The sequence below is a fragment of the Rhinopithecus roxellana genome, chromosome 3 (genome assembly GCF_007565055.1).
Source record: "Rhinopithecus roxellana isolate Shanxi Qingling chromosome 3, ASM756505v1, whole genome shotgun sequence".
NCBI classification, from domain to species: Eukaryota; Metazoa; Chordata; class Mammalia; order Primates; family Cercopithecidae; genus Rhinopithecus; species Rhinopithecus roxellana.
In genome coordinates this window covers 31,778,912-31,805,834 of record NC_044551.1, presented here as the reverse complement: position 1 = coordinate 31,805,834, position 26,923 = coordinate 31,778,912, and the positions used below count along the sequence as shown (strand labels likewise).

Here is a 26,923-nt window from a genome sequence, read left to right as displayed (position 1 = left end):
TGCTGTCAACATTTTTTGCTTCACATGGAAAATAATAACATTTTAAGTCACACACTGGAATAAATTGAAGAGGACTTGGGGTATCTATATGGGACTTGGCAAAAGCCTTCACTATATAAGAAAATAAAGCTCAAAATGTAAAGAACACATTAAACACTAAAGTTTTACAAAATCCCCCCAAAATAACCTCTTCAATTTTTAATAAGAAATTTGCATTTACTTTTATTTAATTTATTATTATTATTTTTGAGACGGAGTCTTGCTCCGTTGTCAGGATGGAGTGCAGTGGTGTGATCTCGGCTCATTGCAACCTCCGCCTCCCGGGTTCAAGCGATTCTCCTGCCTCAGCCTCCCGAGTAGCTGGGAATATAGGCGCGCGCTACCACGCCCAGCTAAGTTTTTGTATTTTTAGTGGAGACGGGGTTTTACCATGTTAGCCAGGATAGGCTCAATCTCCTGACCTTGGAATCCGCCCACCTCGGCCTCCCAAAGTTTTGGGATTACAGGCGTGAGCTACCACACCCGGCTTGCATTTGCTTTTATGAACATAGCTTTTTTTTTTTTTTTTTTTTTCTTTTTAAGACGGAGTCTTGCTCTGTCACCAAGGCTGGAGTGAGTGGCATGATCTCAACTCACTGCAACCTCTGCCTCCCAGGTTCAAGTGATTCTCCTGCCTCAGCCTCCAGAGTAGCTGGGACTATGGGCACGCGCACCACCATGCCTGGCTAATTTTTGTGTTTTTAGTAGGGACAGGGTTTCACCATGTTGGCCAGGCTGGTCTCGAACTCTTGACCTCAAGTGATCCACCTGCCTCGGCCTCCCAAAGTGCTGGGATTACAGGCGTGAGCCACCGCGCCAGCACATAGCTTTTTAATATCTGATTTTATGTTTAAAACAGCAATTCCTAATCAGACTTCTTTTAATCCCATCAAGACTTTTTAACAATGGTCTCTTCAAGCTCTTGGTAGTCACCACTAAGATAAACTTTGTTCATACATGTAAGTCATGTAAAAAAAGTAAAACATTTTTTGAAATCATCCCAAATTTTACAACATCTGAGTCATATTTTAAGAAACAAATAGTTTTCTTTTCTTTCATTGACAACTGCAGTGTTGAAATTCCTGCAATCATGTGAATGACTTTCAAATCGAATGGAACTTTCTGAAAGCATTTCAAAATCATGACAATGCTTTAATGTGTAGACCACTCACACATAGTTACTAAGCATAGCCAGTTTGGATACCACAGAAAGGGCACGCCAGTCACAAACAGCTGAAAGACTCTGATATATGTGGTGACAGGTTCAATGCTGTGCCTGCCAAGAAGTGTCCCCATCCCTGGCACTGTTGAACTTCCGACTGGTTCCACGTTGGCCTAACGCTGTGCTTCTTGTAGGGCCAGCTTCACTGACTTGCAACCTAGACAGTTGCACAGGACCCTGTGCTTGGAAAGACCCTATGCTTAGTTTAATGTTCTGATGCCACCATCTTGAAATTCTTAATAATTTTTGAACAAGAGGCCCTGCATTTTCCTTTTTCACTGGGCTCTGCAGTTTATGTAGCTGATGCCCAGCATCTTGGACAACTGGAATACGAACTCCTTCAGTAGCTACCCTGCGCCCTCGCTCATGATGGGCAGTGGCATGTGCTACCACAAGTGAAGCAACTTCTTAGCCGCTGCATTCAACTCATTGACATGGAGCGTAACAATGGGGATGTCATCAGGCTCTGCAGGTTCCATGTTCACAGGACCGTGGGCCACAACTTTGTACCTTCCTCCATTTGGCCACCTTCAAGGGACCCTGATGTAGCTGTTGATTCTTGTGGCTAGAAATAACTGACCCAGAGGTTCCAGCTGCCCCAAGAGGCGAGACATCAATATCATACCCCATGGTGCACCGACTTGCCATTTGGACCATCCCGTGTAGGATGCATCCCCAAGCATGTTACTTAAGATCTCTGTGACCTGAGATAGGTCTACTGAGTCCTTGCTACAGTGTGTTTCAAAATGAAGACTAAGTATTGGATTTTGAATACCTACTCCACCCAAGAGAGGCTGGATATGAGACATGATCCCTGAGGGTTCTAGCTGAGGACTGAAATGAAAGGTAATGCTGGAAGGAAATGTTTAGAATCCTTCTGGGTTCTTCCTCTGGCATGTGGGGGGTTAAAACAGTTTCTTTTAAATATTTGTTTGAGTTGGAATCTCTTATTCGTAGTTTGGTGTTATAACTTCACTTTGGTCTCTATTATACACAGACATATATATATGTATATTTTCAACCTACATTATTTAAATACAAGCAAAAACAGTTCCAAGCCAGTGAAGACAAATGACTCCCAGCACAGGGGAGGGCAGCTTCTGCCAAAATACTTTGCATGGAGCAACAGATGTGCTCAGATTGGCTCTGGGGACAGGCAAGGAGATGGGGGCAAGAGGACTTGGCTGAGGCATAATTGGACCTGACAACGGTAGATAAGAGGCTGTAGCACTGGACCCCAGATTCTTCCCCCCAGAATACCCAATTAGCTCATCACTTTCTGCCTTCAGAGGCAAAGATCAGAAGTATGCATCAGTCTTAGCACAAAGCCATACCAAGAGAACCCTCATAGATTATTTTTCAATCAATCAACACTATGTTTCTACTATTTTACATACATTCATACACAACGCTCCCTGATTACACAATCTTACTGTTCCAGCAACTATCGTGCAAGAGAACTTTGTAGATGTTAACATCATGGAGTCCTTTGCCTGGTCTTCACTGTGTGTGTCTGTGTGTGTATGTGTGCTTATGTGTGTGGGCATGTGTATGTGTGAGTGTGCGTATGTATGTGCTTGTACATATGTATGTGTGCATATGTATTGCGTGTGTGCTTGTGTGTACGTGTGTATGTGCGTGTGTGTGCATGCGTATGTATGTGTGCACATGTGCATTCATGCGTGCAATCCTTTACGGAAGCTCTTGCGGTTAGTCATCGGGTTCATGAGCAAAGGAAGAAAAGCTATGACTACTTTCCCACCTCTTAACATTCTGATTTTCTAGTCTATGTAAGTCCTTCTGGCACTTATAAAATAGCCTGGCCCTCTTGCTACCAATTAGTGGCTTTTCAAGGATGATGAGAAAGCTATAAAAGTGGGATAATAAGAGGAGTGGCTGCAGTGGGAATCATAAGATAGTGGAGACACAAGAAGGAAAGTGGAGCTATTCACCTTCTGGCCTTTGTACTTCCCAGACCACTTTGTGTTTTTTGCCAAATGTTCTGTCTTATGGAATATTCGATCCCAGATCTTTATGGGAGGCAAAGCTCCTGGCAGGGTTCGTCTCTGGGCCTGGGGTAGGGAGGGGAGGACCCTTGGGACCTCACATGCAGACTGTGGCTCAGCTCCAAATGAGGCTGCACACCAGTCACACACACGCAGAGAGGACTGAACGCTGTCCATTGTTCCAGCTGGATTTTAAAAATACACCAGAACTTTTACAACTCTGCTTTGACGTGTCTTCATTTTTTAATGTATTGGAAATCTGAAATAATGGAAGTGGCTAGGCTGTCTCTCAACCTCGTGTCTGTGTTTTCAAGTTTATTCATCTTCCAGGGCACATTTTCATAATGGGATTGGATGTAACATGCCCAGTTAATTAGGGAATACATTTTTATTACCAACACCACTCTTGGTTATATCTTGATCTCCATAAGGAACTGGCTGACCAGGGGAGATGAGCGTCAACTGGCTTATGACTGAAGGAGAACAAAGATGTTGTGCAGTCAACATCTGCTTTGCATGTTTGTGCTTTGTTTATCATAAAACATATGATAATGATAGGATGTGTAAGAAGCACCGTGTTAATGAGTGCCAGTGGAGGGTGTGAACAAAAGCCATGGATGTTGAGCAAAAGCGAGAGATAAATTAAACCCTGGATTTTGTTCAGAGTTTAGTTTTTATAGCTACACATTTATGGCTAGTAGAAAGGTTCTTGGTATTGAAATTGCTTTAAGAATAATAATTTCATCGCTTCAAGTGTGAAACTTCCCAGTCACTGATCCCAGCTCTTCCCACTAAAGCAAGTGTTTTATAATATTGTTTTTGTGGATGGTACCATTTTATTGCCAGTGTGAATAGTATGTAACATATGCAGATTATATACATGCAACATTTATTAACACGCACTGCATTGATCACAGTGGCCCAGAAACTGTTTGCAGATGGCACAAAGACATTTTAATTTCAATAGTTATATATTTATTTTAACGTGGACTTTCATTTAGGGGAAGTTTCCCAATTTTCCATTGGCGGTAGTGATGTACAGCTTCCCTGTGAGGCAGCAGCCTTACACGTGTGGCACTGGTTACTTTGAAAAGTGAGTCACTTTTAAAATTGGTAACTTTTTAAGAGTGAGTCAATTTATAGAATTTATTGAACAATCTTGAATATATAAAAATGCACTGGTCTGCTTAGGATAAGGCAAAAATCATGAAGGTGCTCTGTCAATGACCCAAGTTTTGGAACAATGGGCTATGTAATAAGAAGATATAGGCTTTGTGTTGGGTTTGTGATAGTGATGATAGCTACACTAAGCCATCCTAGTGACCACTGCCACATGTGTAAGGCTGCTGCCTGATGCCCCGGGAGCGTGCCTTCCATGAGACACTAATTGGCCCACACAGGAGAGAAACCATGACCTTGTCCTCATTAGCCACATGCTCAGACCAGCTGAGCTAGCTCACTCTGGGTCACTGGGGTCCCATGTAGGAAATTACCATTCCAGTGCCCTGTGACCCCCTCATAACCCCGACTAATGAATGTCCTGTGGAGCCTAACGTCATTCCTGGGGGAAACACTCAGCTCTCCCAGCAGTGGAGAAGTTGGTAACATTCTGAAGTTTTAACCCAGGGAGAGCCAATTGAGGAAACATGGAGAACTCAGGAAGCCTAGAAACAATCTTTCAAACACCTGCCTGCTGGGAAAAAGGGAGGAAAACATCCAGCTCTGTCCATCTGTTTGCCAGGTCTGGTCTCAGGACACAGAATAGAAGCACAGGGAAGTTAAGAAAGCCGTGAGCATGGCACAGCGTATTCATCAAGCATAAATGATATTAGGTGATTGCTGTATGGGCTGAGTACTTTATACCAACAAATCTATGAAGAAGGTGGTACTATCCCTATATTAGGGATCAGGAGTTTCCTGAGGTAGTAAGTGAAAGAGCTCGGGATCCTCCCAGGATTCCCATCCTTTGGAAATTAATACAAGTTGAAGGGCAATTTTACAAGCTGGACAGACAGCTTGCCAAATGCCTCCTTTAGCTCTTAGGAGAAAGATACAGTCGTTCAAGTAATTTTTTTTTTTTTTCTGTAGCTTTAGGCACTTCCATAGTTTAGCCTTGAGAAGAGTTTCTTTAATTAGACTATTTTGTAGTCAAGGCTGGGACAAAGCATCCTTCCCAAGTGTTGGGGAAGATTGGAAAGGGATGGTGAGTGCATTTCTCAATGCATACTGAAGAGCTGGGGAGACCACCAGTCACTTCATCTTCTTTTCAACAAGACTATGGGATCAATACCCCTTCCAGGACCAAACTAACAAGTGTGCAAAGACCTCCTAGCACTCACTTGGCAGCCACTCTTCTGAGAGCCACAGCTGGCCTGCTGCCCCTGGGGGTGCTCACCTCCCTGGTTCTATCAAGAAACCAGGAAGCCCCGGGTGCACGTGCCCACTCCCAGCCAAAGAGCAGCGTGAATTAGAAGGGACTAGACACTTGTAGTAAACCACCACGCCGCATTTTATTTTCCGAGACAGTCTTGCTCTGTCGCCCAGGGTGGAGTGCAGTGGGACGATCTCGGCTCACTGCAACCTCCGCCTCCCACATTCAAGCAACTCTCCTGCCTCAGCCTCCCGAGTAGCTGGGATTACAGGCATGCATCACCACGCCAGGCTATTTTTTTGGGGGGGTATTTTTTAGTAGAGACGGGGTTTCACCATGTTGGCCAGGCTGGTCTTGAACTCTTGACTTTGTGGTCTGCTCGCCTTGGCCTCTCAAAGCGCTGGGATTACAGGCATGAGCCACTGCGCCCAGCCACGCTGCATTTTAATTCAGCTTTCTGATTAGTTTAGGGAGATGGCTCAGCTTACTCTCAAAATTTTCTGGCTAATGTCTGAGAAATCTAATATTTTAAATGTGCAATTGGCTGGCAATAAACTTAAGAGTCAGTGAGACCTAGATAGACTGCTGAATTCACTATTTATTAGCAGAGAGATTTTAGCAAGTTACATAACCTCTCTGAGCTTTGGTTTCCTCACATATATCAAGGGGATAGAGTCTTCCTCTCATGGTGGTATCTCAACAAGCTAATGCATGTAATATGCTTAATGCAGGGCTGAAATGTTATAAACGGATTGTATCTCTTATTGCATGATCTGTTTTCTGCCCCTTCACACAGCATGACTAAGTGAAGTGTGGTGCAAGTTGCCAAGGATCAAAGTGGCTCTTTATTATAACCTTATTTTTAGTTAAACATTTGAAGACCAGTATCTATTTATTATCTCACATACTGTATTCCTCTACACCACAGGAATAGGCTGCTGATAAATTATGCCTGAGGTAGGGAGGGAAAGCCTTTTTGAGGGTCTTGGTGTGATGTGCCGGAAGTCTGACTAGCACTGCCCACCCCCCACTTCTGCCCCCCAGTATCTCAACCTAAAACAGGTTTTCCTGTTTATTATAAAATTCCCTCTGGCTCAAGAGCATATTTGCTTACGATCTTGGAGTGGAGGCTCAATTCTGGCCATAAAATCGTAAGGGAGCTGCAACCTTTCTCACAAATGAGCTTTCAGGCAACACTGGGTAGAACTGAATTGTTTCAAAGTGAGACAGTTGCTAAGAAACAAGGGTTTTAAGAGAGGCTTCCCAGGGCAATCCCTTGCCAGCAGGTGGGAAGAGGCTGGATGGAGTTGACGGTTTCTGAGATGAGGAGTCTCAGAACGGAAGAGTAGTGAGAGACCCCTTAAAACAGCAGACACTAAGAAATCCCTCTTTGCCACTCTTCCCCAAGCACATTAACTACCTGAACGCCATCAGGCAGGCTTCCTGAGCTTCGAATTAGGTAAATTCAATATTGAAAAGAAACGTTTATATTGCCACTTGGGTTGATTATAGCTTGTTTTTCCTTAATGAACTCAGTCCTGACTGGTGAGCATTTAAGGATAAATTGTAGCAGTGACTGGAGACCTAGAGACTTAGGTCCTTCTGGGACCTCTAGGTAAGCAGTTTTCTTTAACCCACTGCCACCTAGTGGTAACTGAGCAGACTGAAAACTCTTCGTCTATAACTTAAGAACGGTTGGCATTTGTTTTCTGCTTGCCACTCCTATCTTGGAAGCACAGGGAGAGTGATCGATGTGTCTCTTTCCACTGGCCTCCGTCTCTGCCAACATTTAACTGTCACTGTACATTTACAATGTCAAGCTAGCTGACTCTTCTGTCATTATTTTGATTAATGAGGACATTCTCATTTAATCAGAAGTATCTGAGATTCAAAACAAACAAGCAAGGACCAGACACAGAGCACACGGGTCCTGCCTCCCTTTGCGCTGCAGCGGTTAGAAATTTCAAGTGTGTCAGCTGGGCTCAAGTTACTGGATCCTTTAAAGTGAGAAGCTGGGTCTTGACAGTTAACTTGAGGTTTCACCCTCTAAGAATAAGTGTGACTTTTACTGTCGTCCTTACCAGGCGATTCAGTTCTGGAAGCACACAGAAGAGATGGAGTAAGCAGTGCGGCACACCTGGGACAGCACACCTTCCCGTGCATGCACCGTGGAAAGCTGGTGGCAAATTCAAATATTTCTGGAAGAATGTGAAGATCGATTTGCCAAATGTGGTGAAACACCCAGAGGGGAGCAGGGTGAATGGTGATTTCCGCAGATCACCAACAGAATGAACCAGTGCTAGTGAGCTATTAGGTAGAATAAATTCACAGGGCAATGACCACTGCTTGCAGTTTAGAAGAGATCATTCAGAATGTGGGCCAAGTTCCTATCCTAAGCATGAACTTCAGGTACTTCAAAGAAAAAAGCTACCTCAAGAGTGGTGATTTATTTTTATTTTATTTATTTTTATTTTTTGAGATGGAGCCTTGTTCTATTGTCCAGGCTGGAGTGCAGTGGTGCGATCTCAGCTCACTGCAACCTTTGCCTTCCGGGTTCAAGTGATTCTCCTGCCTCAGCCTCCTGAGTAGCTGGGACTACAGGTGCGCACCACCACGCCTGGCTAATTTTGTTTTTGTTTCTTTCTTTTCTTTTCTTTTCAACAGAGTGTTGCTCTGTGGCCCAACCTGGGGTGCAGTGGTGTGATCTCAGCTCACTGCAACTTCCACCTCCCGGGTTCAGGCGATTCTCCTGCTTCGGCCTTCCGAGCAGCCAGGATTACTTCGCCACCACACTTGGTTACTTTTTGTATTTTTAGTAGAGACAGGGTTTCACCATGTTGGCCAGGCTGTTCTCGAACTCCCAACCTCAGGTGATCCACCTGCCTCGGCCTCCCAAAGTGCTGGGATTATAGGCGTGATCCACCGTTCCCGGCAAGAGTGGTGATTTAGATGTGTGGGCTTTGGTAAAGAAAAGGTACAAGGTTACAATAATGCAAACGCAGAAGGCTTGAGATGTTTTCACTTTCTAGATAGGTGTCTTCACTTGGTAACAGACTCCCCTGCCTCCTCTCTGCCACCCCCCAAAATCAGCAGACAAAGCAGCCAGGATATGAATACAGTTTATTACAGTTTTCAGACTCCCATACGACACATATCTAAAGCTGAACATTGCAAACTGACGTTACTAGCAGCAATTCTCCCTAGACAGGAAGGGTTTCAGTTAATTTAGCGATTAGGAGTAAAGACAAACTTACAAATCATGTTTTTCTTGTAGCAGCTGGTATATGAGCAGTGAAAGTATACATAGGTAGAGTCATTCAGGTTTAGCCTTGTCTAAAAAAAAACATTAATAAGTTATGGTGCAGAGGAGTATCCCCAGGGTTGCCAAAGAGAAGGCTGATGTCTTTAGATGTCAGTATGAAACAAGCAAATCACTTTCAAGACATGGCTTACTATTTGCTTTACTGTCAGGACAACAGAAAAAGAAGTGGACAGCTACCCTAGATTCTAGCTCACACATAATTCAGCCAGATAATCATCATTTAAATAATACCCCTTGAAATTTCTCAGACTTTTCACAGCTCTAAAAACACAACAACAGACATAACATCACACATTTGTTCCAAAGGACTAAAAAATCAAAAGCAATTGCAAAGTATTGGGAATCACTTTTATGGCTTTCCTAAGGGACAGTCCCCATCTTTCCCGGGAGTGTTTTTAAAGAAGCACTAACTCTGGTAGGTTATCACACTATTTTTTATTCTAAATAAATAAAAGACTAACTGAAGGTCTCAGGTGTACTTATTTTTCTTCCCCCAGATCTTCGAACCATCCAAAACCATTTATTGACAGAGAGCTTTCATTTTTATTAGAGCAGTGCAAGATAACGTACAAACATTTGAAAAATACTCAAAATACTGAGAGTGAAGGAGGCCCAACCCTTCCTCAGAGCCCAGAAAACCGACAGGAACCCCAAAGGCTTATCTTAAATCCATCAACTCAATTTGCCAGAAAGTACTGACAGACCACCCACCTTTGCAACACAGGCCCAGGATTCCTGCATTTACAACCACTAAGAAAAGCCTTCTGGGAGAAGAAAAGCACAGACTGGTGAACATAAGTTACTGAAAAAGGGTTGACTGCATTCTATATCTGGCACAGGAAAAGAAAAATTCAAACAGCTGTGAAACCATTATATTTACACCATGATACTCTTACATGAACCTTGACTTCCCTACAGCAAGTTTCATTCATAAAAAATACATAAAAGATTGGAAAGCTTTGGGGTAGCACCAGTGACAGCTAGCTGTCATTGAATAGTTTTAATTTTTTCCTAGAGGCAAAATTTAGAGAAAATTTAAAGAACCAATTTATAGAACTGATTCTATTTCATGATTTTGCCTTTGTCAGCTGCTATGGAAATGGTGCAAGCAGAAATATAAATATCCATTCTGCAGCAAGTAAGTTTCTATTTCTTTTTTCTCAAAGGGTAGAAGTGGTACATCTCAATTTTTGTAAGGCTTCTGAAGATTAAGGGCAGCTCATCGCTCATGACTTGACAATCTCTAAAGGAGCTCGTGGACTTTTTCACCACGAGGATAGACGGAGCCACTCCTATCCACAACTCATAGCAAGGATCTCTACGCATCTAGATTTTAACGCCAACGGTTTCTTGGCTTCCTGACTTGACATGCACCATGCACAATGCACAAACAGCAAGGTACTGACTGGTCTAAAGCCACTCTCCCCGGACACTGCTAACTCTGGCTAATCATCTCACAGACATCCTGCCTCTGATCATAAGATGGTCCCTGGAAGGAAGCATAAACACTTTCCAAATACTAGAGCAGACAGCCCAAAGTACAAGTTCTACTAATGGGAGAGTAAAAGACTCACTTCTGTATACAAATAATGGCAAATGAAATTGTTATGAGCATAAAACCGTATCTCCCCTTTCTTAATCACTTGTTATTATCCAACAAAGGTAGATACTTTTGAGAAGACCTCACCAACTACTTAAGTATGCCTTGTGAATTGTCTTGAAAACATATTCCCACGTTTAAAGACTGAATGCCAAAGTTGAATGTTCAAAAATAAATACTATTCTTACCAAGTTTCCCAAGCCCAAATCCCTGGAGAATACGAGAAACCAGTTTTGTTGGTTTCTAGTATTTCAGTATTCAGTATTTCGGCTGCATTGAGCTCCCCTCAGGTGAGCTGGTGGGAGTTCGCAGACTCCACCGTTACTTTCCTCATTTTCTTTCCTTCTCCTGAGGAAGCCTTCAGTTACTTCCATAGCAACTTGTGATAATGTCCTAAATGATCACATTTTTTGAGTAGCACATATACTATTGGGACCTATTTTTTCTTTCTTTTAAACAATATCTTCAATAATAAAAGGGGGCTGGGCGGGGTAGCTCACGCCTGTAATCCCAGCACTTTGGGAGGCTGAGGTGGGCGGATCACCTGATATCAGGAGTTCGAGACCAGCCTGGCTAACATGGTGAAACCCCTTCTCTACTAAAAATACAAAAAATTAGTCAGCCATGGTGGCTGACCCAGTTACTCAGGAGGCTGAGGCAGGAGAATCGCTTGAACCTGGGAGGCAGAGGTTGCAGTGAGCCAAGATCGTGCCACTGCACTTCACCCTGGGCAACAAGAGCGAAACTCTGTCACCAAAAAAAAAAAAAAAAAAAAAAAAGGAAAGAAAGAAAGAGAGAAAGAGAGAAGGAGAAAGAGAGAAAGAGAGAAAGAAAAGGCAGTAATCTGTAAAAATGAACTTTTGTTAAAAAGTAATTATCATGCTTTATATAAAACAGCACATTTACTAGATAGAATTCATTCCAGAACCACTATCCAGACCAAACAAATGGGAACATATAGCACATAAAATAGATCATACACAGTTCAAACATAATTTTCATAGCCATAATTGTCATGTTGGGCAAAAAATGGTAAATCAACACTTATATGGCTATATGAAAATTATATGTAAACATAAAAACGGCATATGTTTAAATCAGGTTAGATTTAACTAGGCAGTGGAATGAACGAAAACTGATTATATTCCTTTTGAGTCCAAATTTCTACCTTATTGGGAAAGTAGAGTACATCATTCTAGCTGAGGGAGACGGCAGGCAGATGAGGATAGCCACACAGGTATATGCAGTGTTGCCTGATGATTAAACAAGACAACTATTTTGGGAACTGAGATTTCAGATACACTATTTAGAATTTAGACTGGCAGCTTCCAAAGATTACTGTTCACTTGAGTTTGTAACCTGGAACCTCCATAAACTTTAGTGCATCTGAACTGGCTCTAGAGTATACTTTACAATGCATTTAAAAATAAAAACAAGTAAACAAACAACAAACTTCCACAGATTGCCCTTTTGGGATGTGTCATTTTTAGACGCTCATTCTCCATTTGGTGCTACATATAAACCCCTTGAAAAGTGTAGGGGATTCTTTCTGATAACAATCAGAAAAGGGTGAGGTCTGGGATACAACCGGAGCAGCAAAAAAAAGTTACTCTCCTCTTCCTGAAGATACTCTTCTGAGAACTTCCACTGTCCCTTAGGTGGAAGGAACAGAATATGGAACAGTTCCAGAAGATATCGTTGCCTTCTGAAGATAGTTACAACAGGATCATAACTATGACCCCTAAGATTATTTTGTTTTTTGAGACGGAGTCTCGCTCTGTCGCCCAGGCTGGAGTGCAGTGGCACCATCTCGGCTCACTGCAACCTCTGCCTCCCGGGTTCACGCCATTCTCCTGCCTCAGCCTCCTGAGTAGCTGGGACTATAGGCGCCCGCCACCACGCCCAGCTAATTTTTGTATTTTTAGTAGAGACGGGGTTTCACCATGTTAGCCAGGATGCCCTCGAATTCCTGACCTCGTGATCCGCCCGTCTCGGCCTCCCACAGTGCTGGGATTACAGGTGTGAGCCACTGCGCCCAGCTAAGATTACTTTTTTAGGTAGCACCTGCCTTGCTTATAAGACACAGAATTCTTACAAAGCTATGAAACAGAGTCAGGAAAAATTACTCATGGCACTTAAACATGTTTAGAGACTGTAAAATGCCTTTCTTTATTTTTTGTCTCAATGCCCCTGTGAGGTAGGCGTCTGTGGGGAAAAAGCTGAGGCACAGAGGGGTTAAATCTGCTCACCTTTCATTGCATGATGAGCCAGTGGTCCAGCTAGCAGAAGGACCAGGTGTCCCAGCTCCCTAAACTTTATTCACCCTGCTTCTCAGAAGGCTTATTTATGTTACACAACAAATACAGCAGGGGAAAGTTTTCTTTTCATACATTTTAACTAGTTGGCTCTTATTCCCACCTTGAACATGAGTTATCTCAGATAAAACCAAATAAAAACAAAACAAAAAAATCAATATTGCCTAACAGTCTGTGTCAAGATGCAGCCTATTCTGCACTAGTGATTGAAAAAGCACAGAATATGATTCAAGTAGAAGTATTTGCGGGTGCTATGGTGTTCCTGTTACTCAAGCCAGGCTGTGAGTAAAGTGTCCCTTTAGGCACCACCCACTGTACTTTGTAAGAACTTCTTTGGCCTGACACAAGGGAATACATCTACCACCCCTGTTTCATGGTGAACATTCTGAAAGATATTCTACACATGCTGGCCCTGCCTGGAAAGCGGACTCTCAGCCATGTGATGTGTATTACTGAGTTCATGAAGAACTCTTTGAAGCTGGACATGAAGGTCACAGTCTCCTGACATAAAGTTCACAGGACAGTTCACACTACGGACAGCGGGGCAATACCACAGGGTACATGCACTAGCACCATGCCACAGAAGTCAAAGAGAAGGACAAGAAGCCACCACACAAGCATCTTAAGAGTCCCATCTGGTATGCCATTTGCAGAGGCCACCTCTGGTAAGGGGAAGACTGAAGAGGTCCTGTATTCCTTTGCATAAGAAGAAGGATCAAAACAGAACACTCATTGTTGGCTGCTATGAGCATACCACCTATCCAAATTCCACCCCTATATAAGTTGGTAACTTTCCTAGATCTTGTAGATATTCAAAGACAATATATTTCATTTCTGCATCAAGAGAGAATCATGTCAGGCAAAATTCAAAAGTTAGTTACAAGATATGAATGCAGGGCTCCAAGGCAATTTACACTGCTACTCTTGGAATCGAATTCATGAGTACTCAGGACACTAGATTTTAGACATGCAATACTTCTTTTTGAGACTTTTCTTTCCCCTATAGTCTCTAAAAAGTAAATTCCACTCATATTGTGACCCCTAAGTCTAATGGAAGATCAGATATTTGGTTTCAGGGTCTGAAGTAAATCATGATACCAAATCAGATGCATGTATCTATGTATGCTTTTTGCCTTGATATTAATGCAAATGCCCGCCCTCCCAAGGCCTGTCCTCCCCTTGAGCTCATCTTCCAGGGGGCTGAGCCTGCTCTGTCCTCTGCTTATGCAGGACCAGAGGGAATCATTCCAACTCAGAGTTTCACTGGGATACTAGGATACAGCATAGCAGCAATTCATGCATTTTATTTCTAAAAACCAAAGCCCAGGCTGAGCTGGTCACTGTGCAAGATGAACCAGCAGGACATTCTCGCCTCGAATGAAAATCTGATTTATGTGTCGAGTGAATACCTGCTGGTAATCCACTTTGGGCTTTCGCTTTTTCTTACGGGACTGGCCTCTGGAAAGGGTGGTAGCCCTGGAAACAGTACCTCCCACACTGGAGCCTTCTGTCCGTGTAGTCCTCCCTGACAGCTCTGACCTGGACTCCTCCCTTGCAGAGGCCTGCAGGGAAGAAGGGACAGAGCGGGAACGCTTGTGTGAGCCCCGGTCAGTGTCTCCTCTTCCCCACACTGAAGCCAACTTCCAAGTGGATGTCTGTGAGTATCTAGACAGAGTGGAATCTTCAACTGCAGACTTAGAATCTGCTTCCTTCTTGGAGGAATCTTGAAGTTTCAGTCGATCAAATAGCTATAAAGAAAACAATGATAAATATCAGCCTTCTCTTTAGCCTTCATCACCCTTTCAACATACAGAAAAAGACCAAATTCTTTAATTATGTTCTGTGGACTCCTTGCTTTGCAAGTTTTTAAAAGTTAGTAATAAATCTCCTTTCTTTTTTTTGGAGACAGAGTCTCACTCTGTCACCCAGGCTGGAGTGCAGTGGCATGATCTCAGCTCAGTGCAACCTCCGCCTCCCAGGTTCAAGCGATTCTCCTGCCTCAGCCTCCCAAGTAGCTGGGATTACAGGCGCCTGTCACCCTGCCCGACTAATTTTTGTATTTTTAGTAGAGACGGGGTTTCACCGTGTTAGCCAGGATGGTCTCCATCTCCTGACCTCATGATTCACCTGCCTTAGCCTCCCAAAGTGCTGGGATTACAGGTATGAGCCACCACGCCTGGCCATAAACTTCCTATTTCTAACTATAGTGCAGATAATACATATGTCAAGAGAAAAGGCTTATTTCTGTGGTATAAAGCTCAAAGACTTTCAAGTGTTGTAAGAGACAACTTGCTCCTCAAATAATATGCAGGTTACAAGCACAGACTCACTTGAGGTTCACTGGAAGCATGAAAAGACAAACTAAGGAAGACCTTGGTACAGGCACAACTGGTTTATAGCAACAGAGATTTCTCTCTAGGAAATCCTAGTCACTGGGCTCAGGGATCTTAATTCCTAAGCTGGAAAGCATGATGGCTCCTCAGGAGGTCAGGGGGAAACTGCCTACCCTAGTGAGAGTCAGTGAAGAATCCCGTTCATATGCTTTGCCTAGGACAGGTTTTCGGTAGGTCTCGTCCACATCAGTAAGTGCCTAAAAGAACAGCCCAAAAGGAAAAACATTAGACAGAATTAAAAATTTTTTTGTATAGCTTTTTCAGGGAAAAAAAGGCAGAATAACATCTATTCAGAGCAGAACTACACTTAACAGGTGACTCAGCTCCTAGGCAGAAGAAAATGGTGACACCTGGTACCTTCTGTGTAGTATTTTTAAGCTGCTATCACCATATAAGATGGATTTCACCTACAGATGGTAAGGGTCTTTATGACTGCATGGTAGAAGGTCTTAAATTTCAGTGTGCAAGAATATCTAGGAGGTTTATTAAAATATGAACCCAAAGCTATTCTGCTGGAGATTCTGTTTTGGCAGGTCTGGGATGAAGCCCAGGAACCTTTTGTTTCAGCCAGAACCCCAGGTGATTCTGATGCAGGATGGCTTTAGACCCCACTTTGAGGAACACTACTGCTTCTTTACCCTCTTCAGTTTCTACGTCTTATGAAAGCAATTAACAGAAATTAACTAGGGTTACGCACAGACTTGCTGGTGAGTTCTCATCACCGAGAGCAACCTCACAGGACAGCTGTTAGGACCAAATGAGATGTGTAAGACTAATTCCTTTGAAAAGTGTAAATCACCCTACAAATACAAGTTGACAGTACTGTTATAATCACCACTATCGCCTAATACATTCTCTTCAATTCTTTCCTTCAAAGGTAAAATTATCATAATAAAACATTTTTCCCTACATTTTGGAAATGAGAAAACTGAGGCTCAGAGAAATCATCTTGCTTACAGTCACACAGTTACCAAGTGGTGAAGCTAGGATTCAAATTCCATAATGGTTGAAAACATGGTTTTAGGAGTTAGAAAGACCGAGGAAAAAGTTTGACACTTCCACGTACTAACGGTGTGATCTGTGAGCAATATTCCAATCTCTCTAGACTCAATTTCTTCATTTGTGAAATGGAACAACTCATTCATTGAGGTAACATATGAAGCCCTCAGTATAGTATCTGGCACACAGCAGGAACTCAATATATGTTAGCAGCTACTGTTCTTTTCCAGGAGGATGCATGGATGGGGATGAAGCACAGGGAAAAGGAAAGTTGGAGACAGAAGACCAAATGGAAAAGAAACACCAGAAAACTCTGGTGGTTTTTTTTTTTTTTTTTTTTTTGACAGAGTCTTGCTGTGTCACCCAGGCTGGAGTGTAGTGGCACGATCTTGGCTCACTGCAGCCTCCGCCTCCCAGCTTCAAGCGATTCTCCTGCCTCAGCCTCCTGAGTAGCTGGGATTACAGGCGCATGCCAACAAGCCTGGCTAATTTTGTATTTTTAGTAGAGATGGAGTTTCCCTATGTTGACCAGGCTAGTCTCGAACTCCTGACCTCAGGTGATCTGCCTGCCTCGGCCTTCGAAAGTGCTGGGATTACAGGCGTGAGCCACCGCACATGGCCTGGTGGTTCTTAACCACCTCAAATTATAGTTGTGCTATTACATATCGCTTCTCTCCTACAAATGTCTAGAAAAAAAGACAGTAAGCCTCTAGAAGGCTAGGAAGTGTGGCACACTCCCTCATTATAAAACCACCATGCAGCCGGGCGCGATGGCTCATGCCTGTAATCCCAGCACTTTGGGAAGCTGAGACAGGCAGATCACCCGAGGTCTGGAGTTCAAGACCAGCTTGGCCAACATGGTGAAACCCCATCTCTACTAAAAATACAAAAATCAGCTGGGCATGGTGGCAGGCGCCTGTAATCCCAGCTACTCAGGAGGCAGAGGTTGCAGTGAGCCGAGATTGCGCCATTGCACTCCAGCCTGGGCGACAAGAGTGAAACTCTGTCTCAAAAAAAAAAAAAAAGACATCATGCAAAATGCTTTGTTTATTGATGTCTGCTTCACCTCTATCCTTATTTACCTTCCCATGTACTGTAGAGTGCAAGTTCCTTTCTGAAGCTTTTGTACCTAGCATGGGGTTCAGCCAAAGTGGGAAGTCAATAAATGTTTTTAAATTAATGAAAGAATGGTTGGTAGAAAATCAACTAAAAATTACTAAACCAATAAAATAACTGGTCCTTAAGGCTGGGTTTCTCAACCTTGGCACTAATGACTTTTCAGACTGGATAATTATTAGTTGTTGAGGGACTATCAACAACAAGCCTGTACTGCAGACTGTTCAGCAGCAACCCTGGCCTCTACCTATTAGATGCCAGTAGTATCCCCTCCTACAGTGGTGACAATAAAATGTCTCCAAATATTGACAAATGTTCCCGGGAGTGAAGGAAGAACAAAATCACCTTGGTTAAGAGCCACTGCCTTAAGGAGAAGGAAGCAATAAAAAGACCTTTTTTGATGTTGCCCAAAAGCATGCAAAAATTTTAATTCTTCTGAGAAGTTATTTTTTGGGTTTTGCTTAATGCAGTTACTCAGGTCCTTTAAATATATAGAATATGTAATCCGTAGGAGGCTCTCCAGCCCTGTGAGAAAGGCTTAATTACCATATTCCAGAACTTGTCAAATGCAACAAGGAAGCCTGTACAGACGCCCCGAAGTCCCTTGAAAGTGCGGATGTGAACATTCACCTTCACCCCCTCGCGGATACAGCGATGGAGTTCACCCAGAGGGCTGCCTTCGTGCACTGAAACAAGAGAAGATCAGGACAGTTTTAACATCTGCCCTCATTCCCAGAATTAAGCCAAGACCACCCAACTTCAGCCAGCAACATGAGGCCCATGGTAGAGTGACAATCTCACTATTGGAACAGGGAGGTCCAATGGGCAACATGGCTCGTGCGGTCAACACACACTGACACGAGACTAGATTCCAACAGAATGAGGATAAACCACATGTACTGATATCAGCCAAATGTTTCACTACCAGTGTATCTTTTATTCTACGATGTCGCTGATTCTAAGATGAACTATCACTTAAAAACTTCTTGGGTGGGCCGGGTGCAGTGGCTCACACCTGTACTCCCAGCACTTTGGGAGTCCGAGGTGGGCAGATCACCTGAGGTCAGGAGTTCGAGATCAGCCTGGCCAACATGGTGAAACCCCGTTTCCACTAAAAATACAACAATTAGCCAGGCATGGTGGCCCATACCTGTAATCCCAGCTACTCAGGAGGCTGAGGCAGGAGAATGGCTTGAACCCAGAGGTGGAGGTTGCAGTGAGCCGAGATCCTGCCACGGCACTCCAGCCTGGGCAGCAGAGTAAGACTGTCATAAAAAAAAAAAAAAAAAAAAAAAAAAAAAAAAAAAAAAATGGCCAGGCACGGTGGCTCACACTTGTAATCCCAGCACTTTGGGAGGCTGAGGCGGGCAGATCACAAGGTCAGGAGTTTGACACCAGCCTGGCCAACATGGTGAAACCTGTTTCTACTAAAAATACAAAAAATTAGCTGAGAGTGGTGGCCCATGCCTGTAATCCCAGCTACTCAGGAGGCTTGAACCCAGGAGGTGGAGGTTGTAGTGAGCCGAAATCATGCCAATGCACTCCAGCCTGGGTGACAGAGCAAGACTCCGTCTCGAGAAAAACACACACACAAAATGTATGTATCAACAGCGAGATCCTTCTCAATTCTGTGCCTTAAGAAAATTCATGAACACATACCCAGCTTGAGTCTTCCAAAAAACCAAAAGCTTTGTTTACATGTTCAAAGGAAACAAAGTGCACTCTGCCCTTAAACACGTGCAATCCTGTCAGAAAGAAAGGCCTCTGACGCCACCAAAGCTACTCCATGCACAAGCTCTCTGGAGTCACTAGTGTTTCTGGGAGGAAAAGCACTGGTTGTAGCCCAAGCCCTGATGGTGTAAAAGACACCTGCTGAGTATCCGGCTCCTATGACACTACTAATAAGCATCACATGAAAAGAGCAGGATAAAGATTTATGGGAAGAATATTGGGACTATAAATTTCAGCTTTTATTATGAAGGATTCTCTTCTCAGAGCGTGGGAGCAAAGATGAATTTTATTTTTATTATTTCATGTTAAATCAGCTCTCACAATATGCTGGCTATGGTATATAAAACCTCCCCAAAGAAAACCATACACATTCTTCTTTTTTTCCTGAGACTATGTCACCCAGGCTGGAGTGCAATGGCACAATCACAGCTCACTGCAGCCTTGACCTCCTCGGCTCAAGCGCTTCCCCTACCTCAGCCTACTGAGTAGGTGGGACTACAGGCACGCACTACGCCCCCCCAATCTCTCTTTCTCGTGCATACACAGTCTCAGTCTTTCCCAAGTTTGCAAGGCAAAATTCTGTAGAAAGTTTATTTGTTTTTGGTCAGGTCTTAGAAGTCTAGATATATAGAGATTTGGCATTGACAGTAAACAAATGAAAAATCTCTCCTGCTTTGTTTCTAGTGGCATAAAGAACAACAGCCCTGCACTTCAGTTTGGATAACTGAATTGGTTCCTCCTGAAGCCATCTTATCCCTCTGTCATAGATTGGCTTATAAATGATGGCTGTGATAAATTAATAAAAGATTCTTAGAAGAAAATGACTTAACTAGCAGGAGGAGTTTATCTCAGATTACAGGTTTGGGAATAAGTCAGAGTTGGAAGCAACATGAAACAGTGACCTTGGAAAAGACCATGAGAATTTTGGTCTGACCATCACCATTTACCTCTCTTCTAGCAGTATTTTAAAGTCCTTTGTACATTTGCTAGCTAAGGGTGTGTGTGTGTGTGCATATGTGTTATAGGCCGTATTAAATCAAGCATTGTAAACAACTTTCAGGTCATTATAACTAGTTGCGTGACCCTGGTGAATAACTTTTTCTTTAAGGTCCAAATTTCCTCATTCATAAAATGAGGTTAAGATAGTTAACTTGTAGATTTATTTCAGGACTAAGTCCCAATAATTCAATTTCTTAGAAACTGATCACATGCCTGCATTATTTCCTTTTCTACACATACATATATACTGCCCCCTGCCCTACAGATGTATGTGTTTACACAAAGAGTGGAAAGACTATTCTTTTTCTAACTTGGAAAAAAACAGGGACATTACTGCTTTCCCACACCTCCAAAACAGAGAGAAAGGGCAATCAGGTATCTTAGCAACAGTCTCTTATTCTAATTAAATAGATAGCAAATTCAGGTCTTTCAATTGGTCTTTCTCAAATGTGTAGCTTTAATTTTTTTCTTCCAAAGATTTAATAAGGTGTAATTCTAGGAAGCATTGCTCTCCTTGTATCCTTGTGTGATCAAAAGTACAACACTAGCACCACCTATCAGAGAAAACCGCCAAGGCAAAAATGAGCTCCCCATTCTGAATCAGAGTGCACCTTCTCTTTCCAGCCGTCTCTGTGGCAAGCTCCAAATGGATGTGTCAGATTTCTATGACAAAATATGACAAAAAAGCATACGCCTTATCTTTGGAGAAAGTTACTCTTCCAATCCCCTTCTCTACTGCCATACCCTTCCACATCCAGGTCATTTTCAGCTCTACTCTTCCTTCTCCTGCTACATGTAAATTATACATTTAAATTTAAATTTATAAATTTAAAATAACTGTTCTCAATCATGCCCTTCTTTAAAGACCTAAAACTTACCTCTTACAGGAACTCTTGTTTTCCTTAGAAATATTTAATAGGAATGTAGGAAGAGAAGCCATGTCTGTGTCTCAGGTGGCGGCAAAACAAGATGGTGGATCCCCGTGCCATGACCCCCAGATGCAGGGCTTATACACTATAGGGAAAGGGTGATTCTGAAGGGATGTGTACGACAATTGAAGTAAGATAACATCAAGGTTGTTCTCATGTAAGGACAGGAGCTACAGTAAGTACATGCTCTTACTCAAGGAACAACAGTAAATTTGAAATCTTAGAGGCCTTCCCAGAATTGGGTTTAATCAGAAGTCAACACGGTGGATTAGCATTCAAGATGGAGTTGCTTTAGCCTCCACAACCACCTATTCAAAGGAAATTTAAGGACAAATCTGTATCTACACATATATCTCCAAATATACAAAGTTATTAGCTCATTAGGGCACAGGCAGCTCCCCAGATTCCATAACCTATTAAGGGCCCAGAGAAATGAAACCACAAACTGTAACAGTCACCTTATGAGTCTGCAACAGAAAAATATTTTTTCTTTTCTCTGAAAATAGTTTTAGTTGCCATTCTATAGAAGGGTGCCATGACAGATTTAAAGCACAATGTTTGAATCAGTTACCTGGCAAAGGCACACCAGTGTCTTCCCTATTGTGATGCTATGTCAAACTGGCCTAAACACACACACACACACACACACAGAGCAGTGTGGTGCAGAAATCATCTGAGGCTATTCTTTAGTTGCACTGGAGACAGCTGCAATGAGCTGAGAAAAGTGACAAGGCTGAATTTTAAGCTTGGCCTTTTTTGAAGCCTAAGTACCCCTGTTCTCGGTTTTATGTAAGTCATACTCATGCACTTTTGGCAACCTCTGTGTAACAGAGATGCTGTTCAAATTTGAGAGTTCACTTTACTGCTGTATGCAGGGCTCAGATGTTCTTGATTTTGTTTATTTTCTTGCTCTTTATTTGCAGGTAGTGAAATCAAAATTATCCAAAGAATATCACTTTATTAAAATGAAAACATCAAGACACCATATTGTGGGAAATTATTTCAGCAATCAAAGTAAACTACAACAACAGGACTCGAACAAATTTCCAATCGTGATATTATGTCAGAGGCCCAATAAATCAGGTTTGTTTTGAAATCCTTCTCAGCAGGATGTGTGTGAGTAAAAGGACTGTGTAGGCTCCCTGCAGGAGAACTGAATTTGGAACTGGAGACAAGCCATTCACCTAGACAGTGGTCTAGAAGCCAAACCCTGCATGTCACATGCATTTTGGATTGACCACACACACTTGTTCACACCGGCACATGCTGCACACCAACACACTTGTAGCTAAAACAAAGTAATGATAACACTTTTTCTTACAGCTTTATAATGTCAAGATGTTAGCTTGAACACACCAGTTCGTTTCACAGTGACAGATATACCTAGAAAAAGCTTGCTTGAAGCATAATTATAAACCAGAACCACTGTGGATCAGGTATGGTGCTGCGATACTAAGGAGAAATATAGACACTAGAATTATGTGGAAAAGAGGATGATAATGCTCTTTAGTCTTGTCTTACCATTCTCTATAGGCACCTCAATATTAAAAAGGAGGAAAAGCAATTACATTCCACTTGCAAGTAGAGCTTGTGCTTGAGTTCTTTACATGGAGAAAATGTGGTATCAATGATGGCTTAGGCTTAATGATTATGAAAAACCTTTCCTCCTATGCTTTTTTTTTTCTTTAGTATTCCCAGTATTGCAACAGCCTCCTATACTTTTATTATTACTTTTGAGACCTCTTATCACCTCTGTAGACATCCCTATGATGTCCCTATGATCTCGGCTCACTGCAGCTTCCACCTCCAGGGTTCAAGCGATTCTTGTGCCTCATCCTCCTGAGCAGCTGGAACTAGAGGCGGATGCTGCCACGCCCAACTAATTTTTGTATTTTTAGTAGAGACAGGGTTTGACCATGTTGGCCAGGCTCGTCTTGAACACCTGGCCTCAAGAGATCCGCCCGCCTCGGCCTCCCAAAGTGCTGGGATTACAGGTGTGAGCCACTGTGCCTAGCTACTTTTAAAATTTTATTACTGCAAGGAAAAGAATAGGACTGCTCCACAAGGGAATTCAAAGAGATTCTATGACAGAGATACAAAGTGAAACATTTTACGGTTAAAACACCATTATACTTAATTTTGCACTCCTTCCACACTGTCCTGTCTGTGAACTTGGATGGGTAACTTGGATCTGAATTGAAGAAATACAGCATTTTAAAGTCAGCAACAAAATGTAGCTCCTCCTGTATTCTTCATTATGTTTCATTGATGATATGACCTAACAAAGCTTCTGTTTGCTGTTACAGCCTGATGTAACTTACATTTTATGTACATTTTTGCAAAGAATTAAGCATTCTCAAATGCATAGGCATTTTTTTCCAGAAAGCATTTGTATATGTCCACAAATAGTTTTCTCTTACTGGTATCTATATTTTGATTTTTCTGAACAACTGTATCCAATCAGAGTTTAGAGTAGGCATACATATTTTTAATTAAAACTGTGGCATACATATAAAATATACCTAGTTCTTTTCTTTTTCCCTTCCAACTTTTGTTTTTGGATCAGAAGGTACATGAAAAGTTTGCTGCATGTGTAAATCGTGTGTCACTGGGGTTTGGCGCACAAATTATTTTGTCACCCAGGTAGTGACCATAGTACCCGATAGGTAGTTTTCTGATTCTCACCCCTCTCCCACCCTTCACCCTCAAGTAGGAACTCTTTCTTGAATAAATCCAATCCTCACCCATGTTTCTGTTGTTTTCTTGCTTTCTGAAGGTCAACTCTGTGTGACGTCAACACCTGTCTCTCATGTACACCCAACTGTCTGCAGTGCCATGGTGAAAATTTTCAGTATGTAGGGCACATTCTCTGAGATCTTAATTCCAGGGGTATACTTAATCACAAGAAGTTGACAAAGCTGGTCTTCACACACTGTCATATCATTACAGTAAAGTGCTCTACAGGGAAAGCCAAAACCACCCACCACATAGCAATACACAGGAATATTCCTTTCCCTTGATAATCTTGGTAGCAACGCAATAACTGGTAAAATAGAAATAAATGTTGCAATGAGACTTGGAGTGCATTTCAACTACCTAATGGTGGCAAATTGCATAGGCAAATTAAGGTCCCCCAAACTGCTCTCGTTTTGGGAACATGCATACTGTCTTTGTGTTACAGCCGGGCAAGCAAGCCCGGGTAAATCCTAGCTTGGGCAGGGATGCTGTGGCATGGTAAGACATCCAGCAAAGGCACATATAACAGCACACAGCGTTTCAGGATGTTTCTCTCTTAATAAACAAATTTCTAGGAAGGAAGAAAATCAGTCCCTTGCTTGGCACACCTCTCCATCCAAAAGGCAGTGACTTAATAAGGTAACAATTTAATTATCAGGATACAGATGCTTTGAATGGCTAAGTAGGTCATTGTGTTCACAGGGCAGATGTCAGAATTGCTTGCCAGATGACAAAAGAGATAACCCTAGGCTGTTTTTATTCCATTTACACAAGACCTAACTCACACATTAGAGCCTCTGCTGTTTACAGCTTTACTCTAAGGATCTATTAGGAGGCTCCAAGAAATTCCCTTGTGCCATTTACACCTTTAGAACTTAAAATAATCTGCACATATGGTAATATGAGCCTGACAGACACAGTCCTGCACCCAGACAGGCAGAGTGGCTGTAAAACAGCGTCTGTTTTAGTGGCATTCTGTGCCTGCTGCATTTCAGCACTTGTGACTTAGTAATGTGAACATATGTGTATTAAGACCCTGCAGCCCTTCTGCTTATCGCACTCAAGGAGGAGCTGTCAATGTACAGGGGTTATGGGATTATGCGCCTGTGCTATCTGAACAGATCTCCCCACACTCCATCCGATCATCCTCAAATCCCACTGACCAAATACTCTCCTTCCCCTAATATTGGCTGTGCTCTCCCTCCATGTCTCCTTTTCCGCCCCACCTTACCTATCGCTGTGGTCTCTAAGACCTCTCATCACCTCTGCAGACGTCCCCATGATGTCCCCCAAACTCTGTAGCCCCCGCCACCTCTCCAGGTCCTCCATCAATCCTGTAGACCCTCTCCGCAGGCTCATCACCTCTGACCCTTCCATGGGCCCCGATTACCTCTACAGACCTTTGCCACGGCTTCTTATCACCACTACAGCCTCACCACTCTCCCTCTGTTGCTCCTACAGCCCCTTTTCTTACTCAGAGGGACCCTCCCCACGCCGTCACTACCCACATTACTCAAGCAGTTCCACCCCACAGTCGCTGATGATCCCCGCAAATCTCCACCAAGGCGCTCCCACAATACGTGCAGACCCGCGCCCGGCCACCGCCGCCCCGCAGACGCCCCCTCGGCCGCCAGCTTCCGGACGGTGGCGGCCCCGCTTCCCGCCCGGCCCGCGGACTCACAGGGCATTCGCGTGAGCACGTTGCGTGGCGCCTTCCTGCTCCGACCGGGACCCCTCCGGCCCGCTCCTGCGGCTCCGTCCCCTTCCTCTTTGGCCACCATGAGACGGCGGAGACGCTGGATGCGCTCGGGGTCCGGCGCGGGCGCGTCCGGGCGGCGGCGAGTCCTGCCTGAGGGCCCGGGTGCGGAGGGAACCCCCGAGCCCGCGGCCGCGCCCCGAGCCCGCCCGCGCCCGCGCCCGCCGCCCCGGACCCCGGTCCTGAGGAAGCTCTCGTACTCCGCCACGTTGTTGAAGCAGGGGGCATTGGGGTAGGGGATGGGAGGCAGGCGGGGCGCGTACAGGGCCAGCAGCGGGTCGAAGCTGTCAGAGCTGACATCCAGCCGCGGGCTGGGCGGGCGCGCGGGACTCGCGGCGCGAGCCGACCTCGCCCCCCGCTCCCGCTCCTCCATGTTTGAAAGGCCCGCAAGCCGAGGCCCATGGGAAGAAGGAGTGGAGCCGCCAGAGGGCGGCACTGCGCAGCCGCGGCGCGGGGTTGCACTGCGCCGACGCGGCCGCCGGAGGGCAGCACCTGTCCTCGTTCCACCCGGGCCGGGGGGCGTGGTGCGCGGCTCCGACCAGCCCGGGCCTCGCACCGCCTCCGCCCACGGCTGACAGGTTAACGCTGTCGGCTGCTGCTTGACCTGCTCCAATGCAGTTTCCCGTCTATATCATTACCACTTAGGGTGTTTGTTAATACTCCGGGTTCCCCGGGAATGAGCTCGGGATCGCATCCTAGCTTGAGCTGGCAGGAAACGTCTGGAGGAAGGCAATGAATGTCTCAATTTGCTTCCATGCTGAGTACTACTGATGGGGTGGGAAGAATAGCCTACCTGGGCTCAAAGTATTTAGCGTCTTTCTCATCTGAAATATGATATAAATAGTACCTACCTTATAGAACTGACCTCAGGATAGGGAGATACTGCCTACAGAGCTCATAATAGATGCATGTCTGTCCTCCATTCCCTATACCCTGTGCACAAATTTGTTCTTAGTATCAAAGAAAATTCATTCTATCACTGTCTTTCTAAGCATTGGTAAGCAATTGGAAGAAACGAGGATCCAGCTCTTGGAGGAAACTATGGAAAATTCACAAGACCTGATCATACCACTTGCTACTTTATAGTCTCAGTTCGGCAAAATATTTTTTGGTTGATTTTAAAATGACAGTCTACACGGAAGGCCCAGATACAACCTTCTCATCCATCAGAGCCAAAATGTTTCCACTCACCTACAGGCCACACATCACTTGCCCATCACCACATTCTCGAACTGCCATCAACTAGTGTTCTCTGTACTAGTTGCTTTGTGTACATTTCAGTTTCCTTAAGACTCAGAGAGGATGTCTCCAAGAGAATACTGGAGAGTACCTTAGAGAACAAGATGAAAATTAATATACAACTGTGAAATATACCTTGGGATGAATGCA

The 26,923-nt window shown here is 43.8% G+C and overlaps 1 protein-coding gene across 4 annotated transcripts; it reads right to left on the bottom strand.

Annotated features, from left to right (window-relative positions):
• Window positions 1-8,294: 8,294 nt before the first annotated feature.
• On the bottom strand, window positions 8,295-25,957 carry LSM11 (LSM11, U7 small nuclear RNA associated). 4 transcript variants are annotated; one of them, XR_004056479.1, is made up of 6 exons: window positions 25,460-25,922; window positions 17,930-18,069; window positions 15,382-15,465; window positions 14,365-14,623; window positions 8,893-8,971; window positions 8,295-8,596 (listed from the first exon to the last, which is right to left on the bottom strand). XR_004056479.1 is itself a non-coding variant. In XM_030927938.1 (6 exons), exons 1-6 carry the CDS (start codon window positions 25,905-25,907, stop codon window positions 8,505-8,507), a joined length of 1,182 nt encoding a protein of 393 aa, XP_030783798.1. In that variant the 5' UTR covers window positions 25,908-25,922; the 3' UTR covers window positions 8,295-8,504. The 4 variants fall into 4 exon arrangements, 3 of the variants coding, with proteins under 3 accessions (XP_030783798.1, XP_030783800.1, XP_030783799.1); XM_030927938.1 differs by having other exon boundaries at window positions 14,285-14,623; XM_030927940.1 differs by lacking the exon at window positions 8,295-8,596 and having other exon boundaries at window positions 8,742-8,971.
• Between the last annotated feature and the right edge of the window lie 966 nt (window positions 25,958-26,923).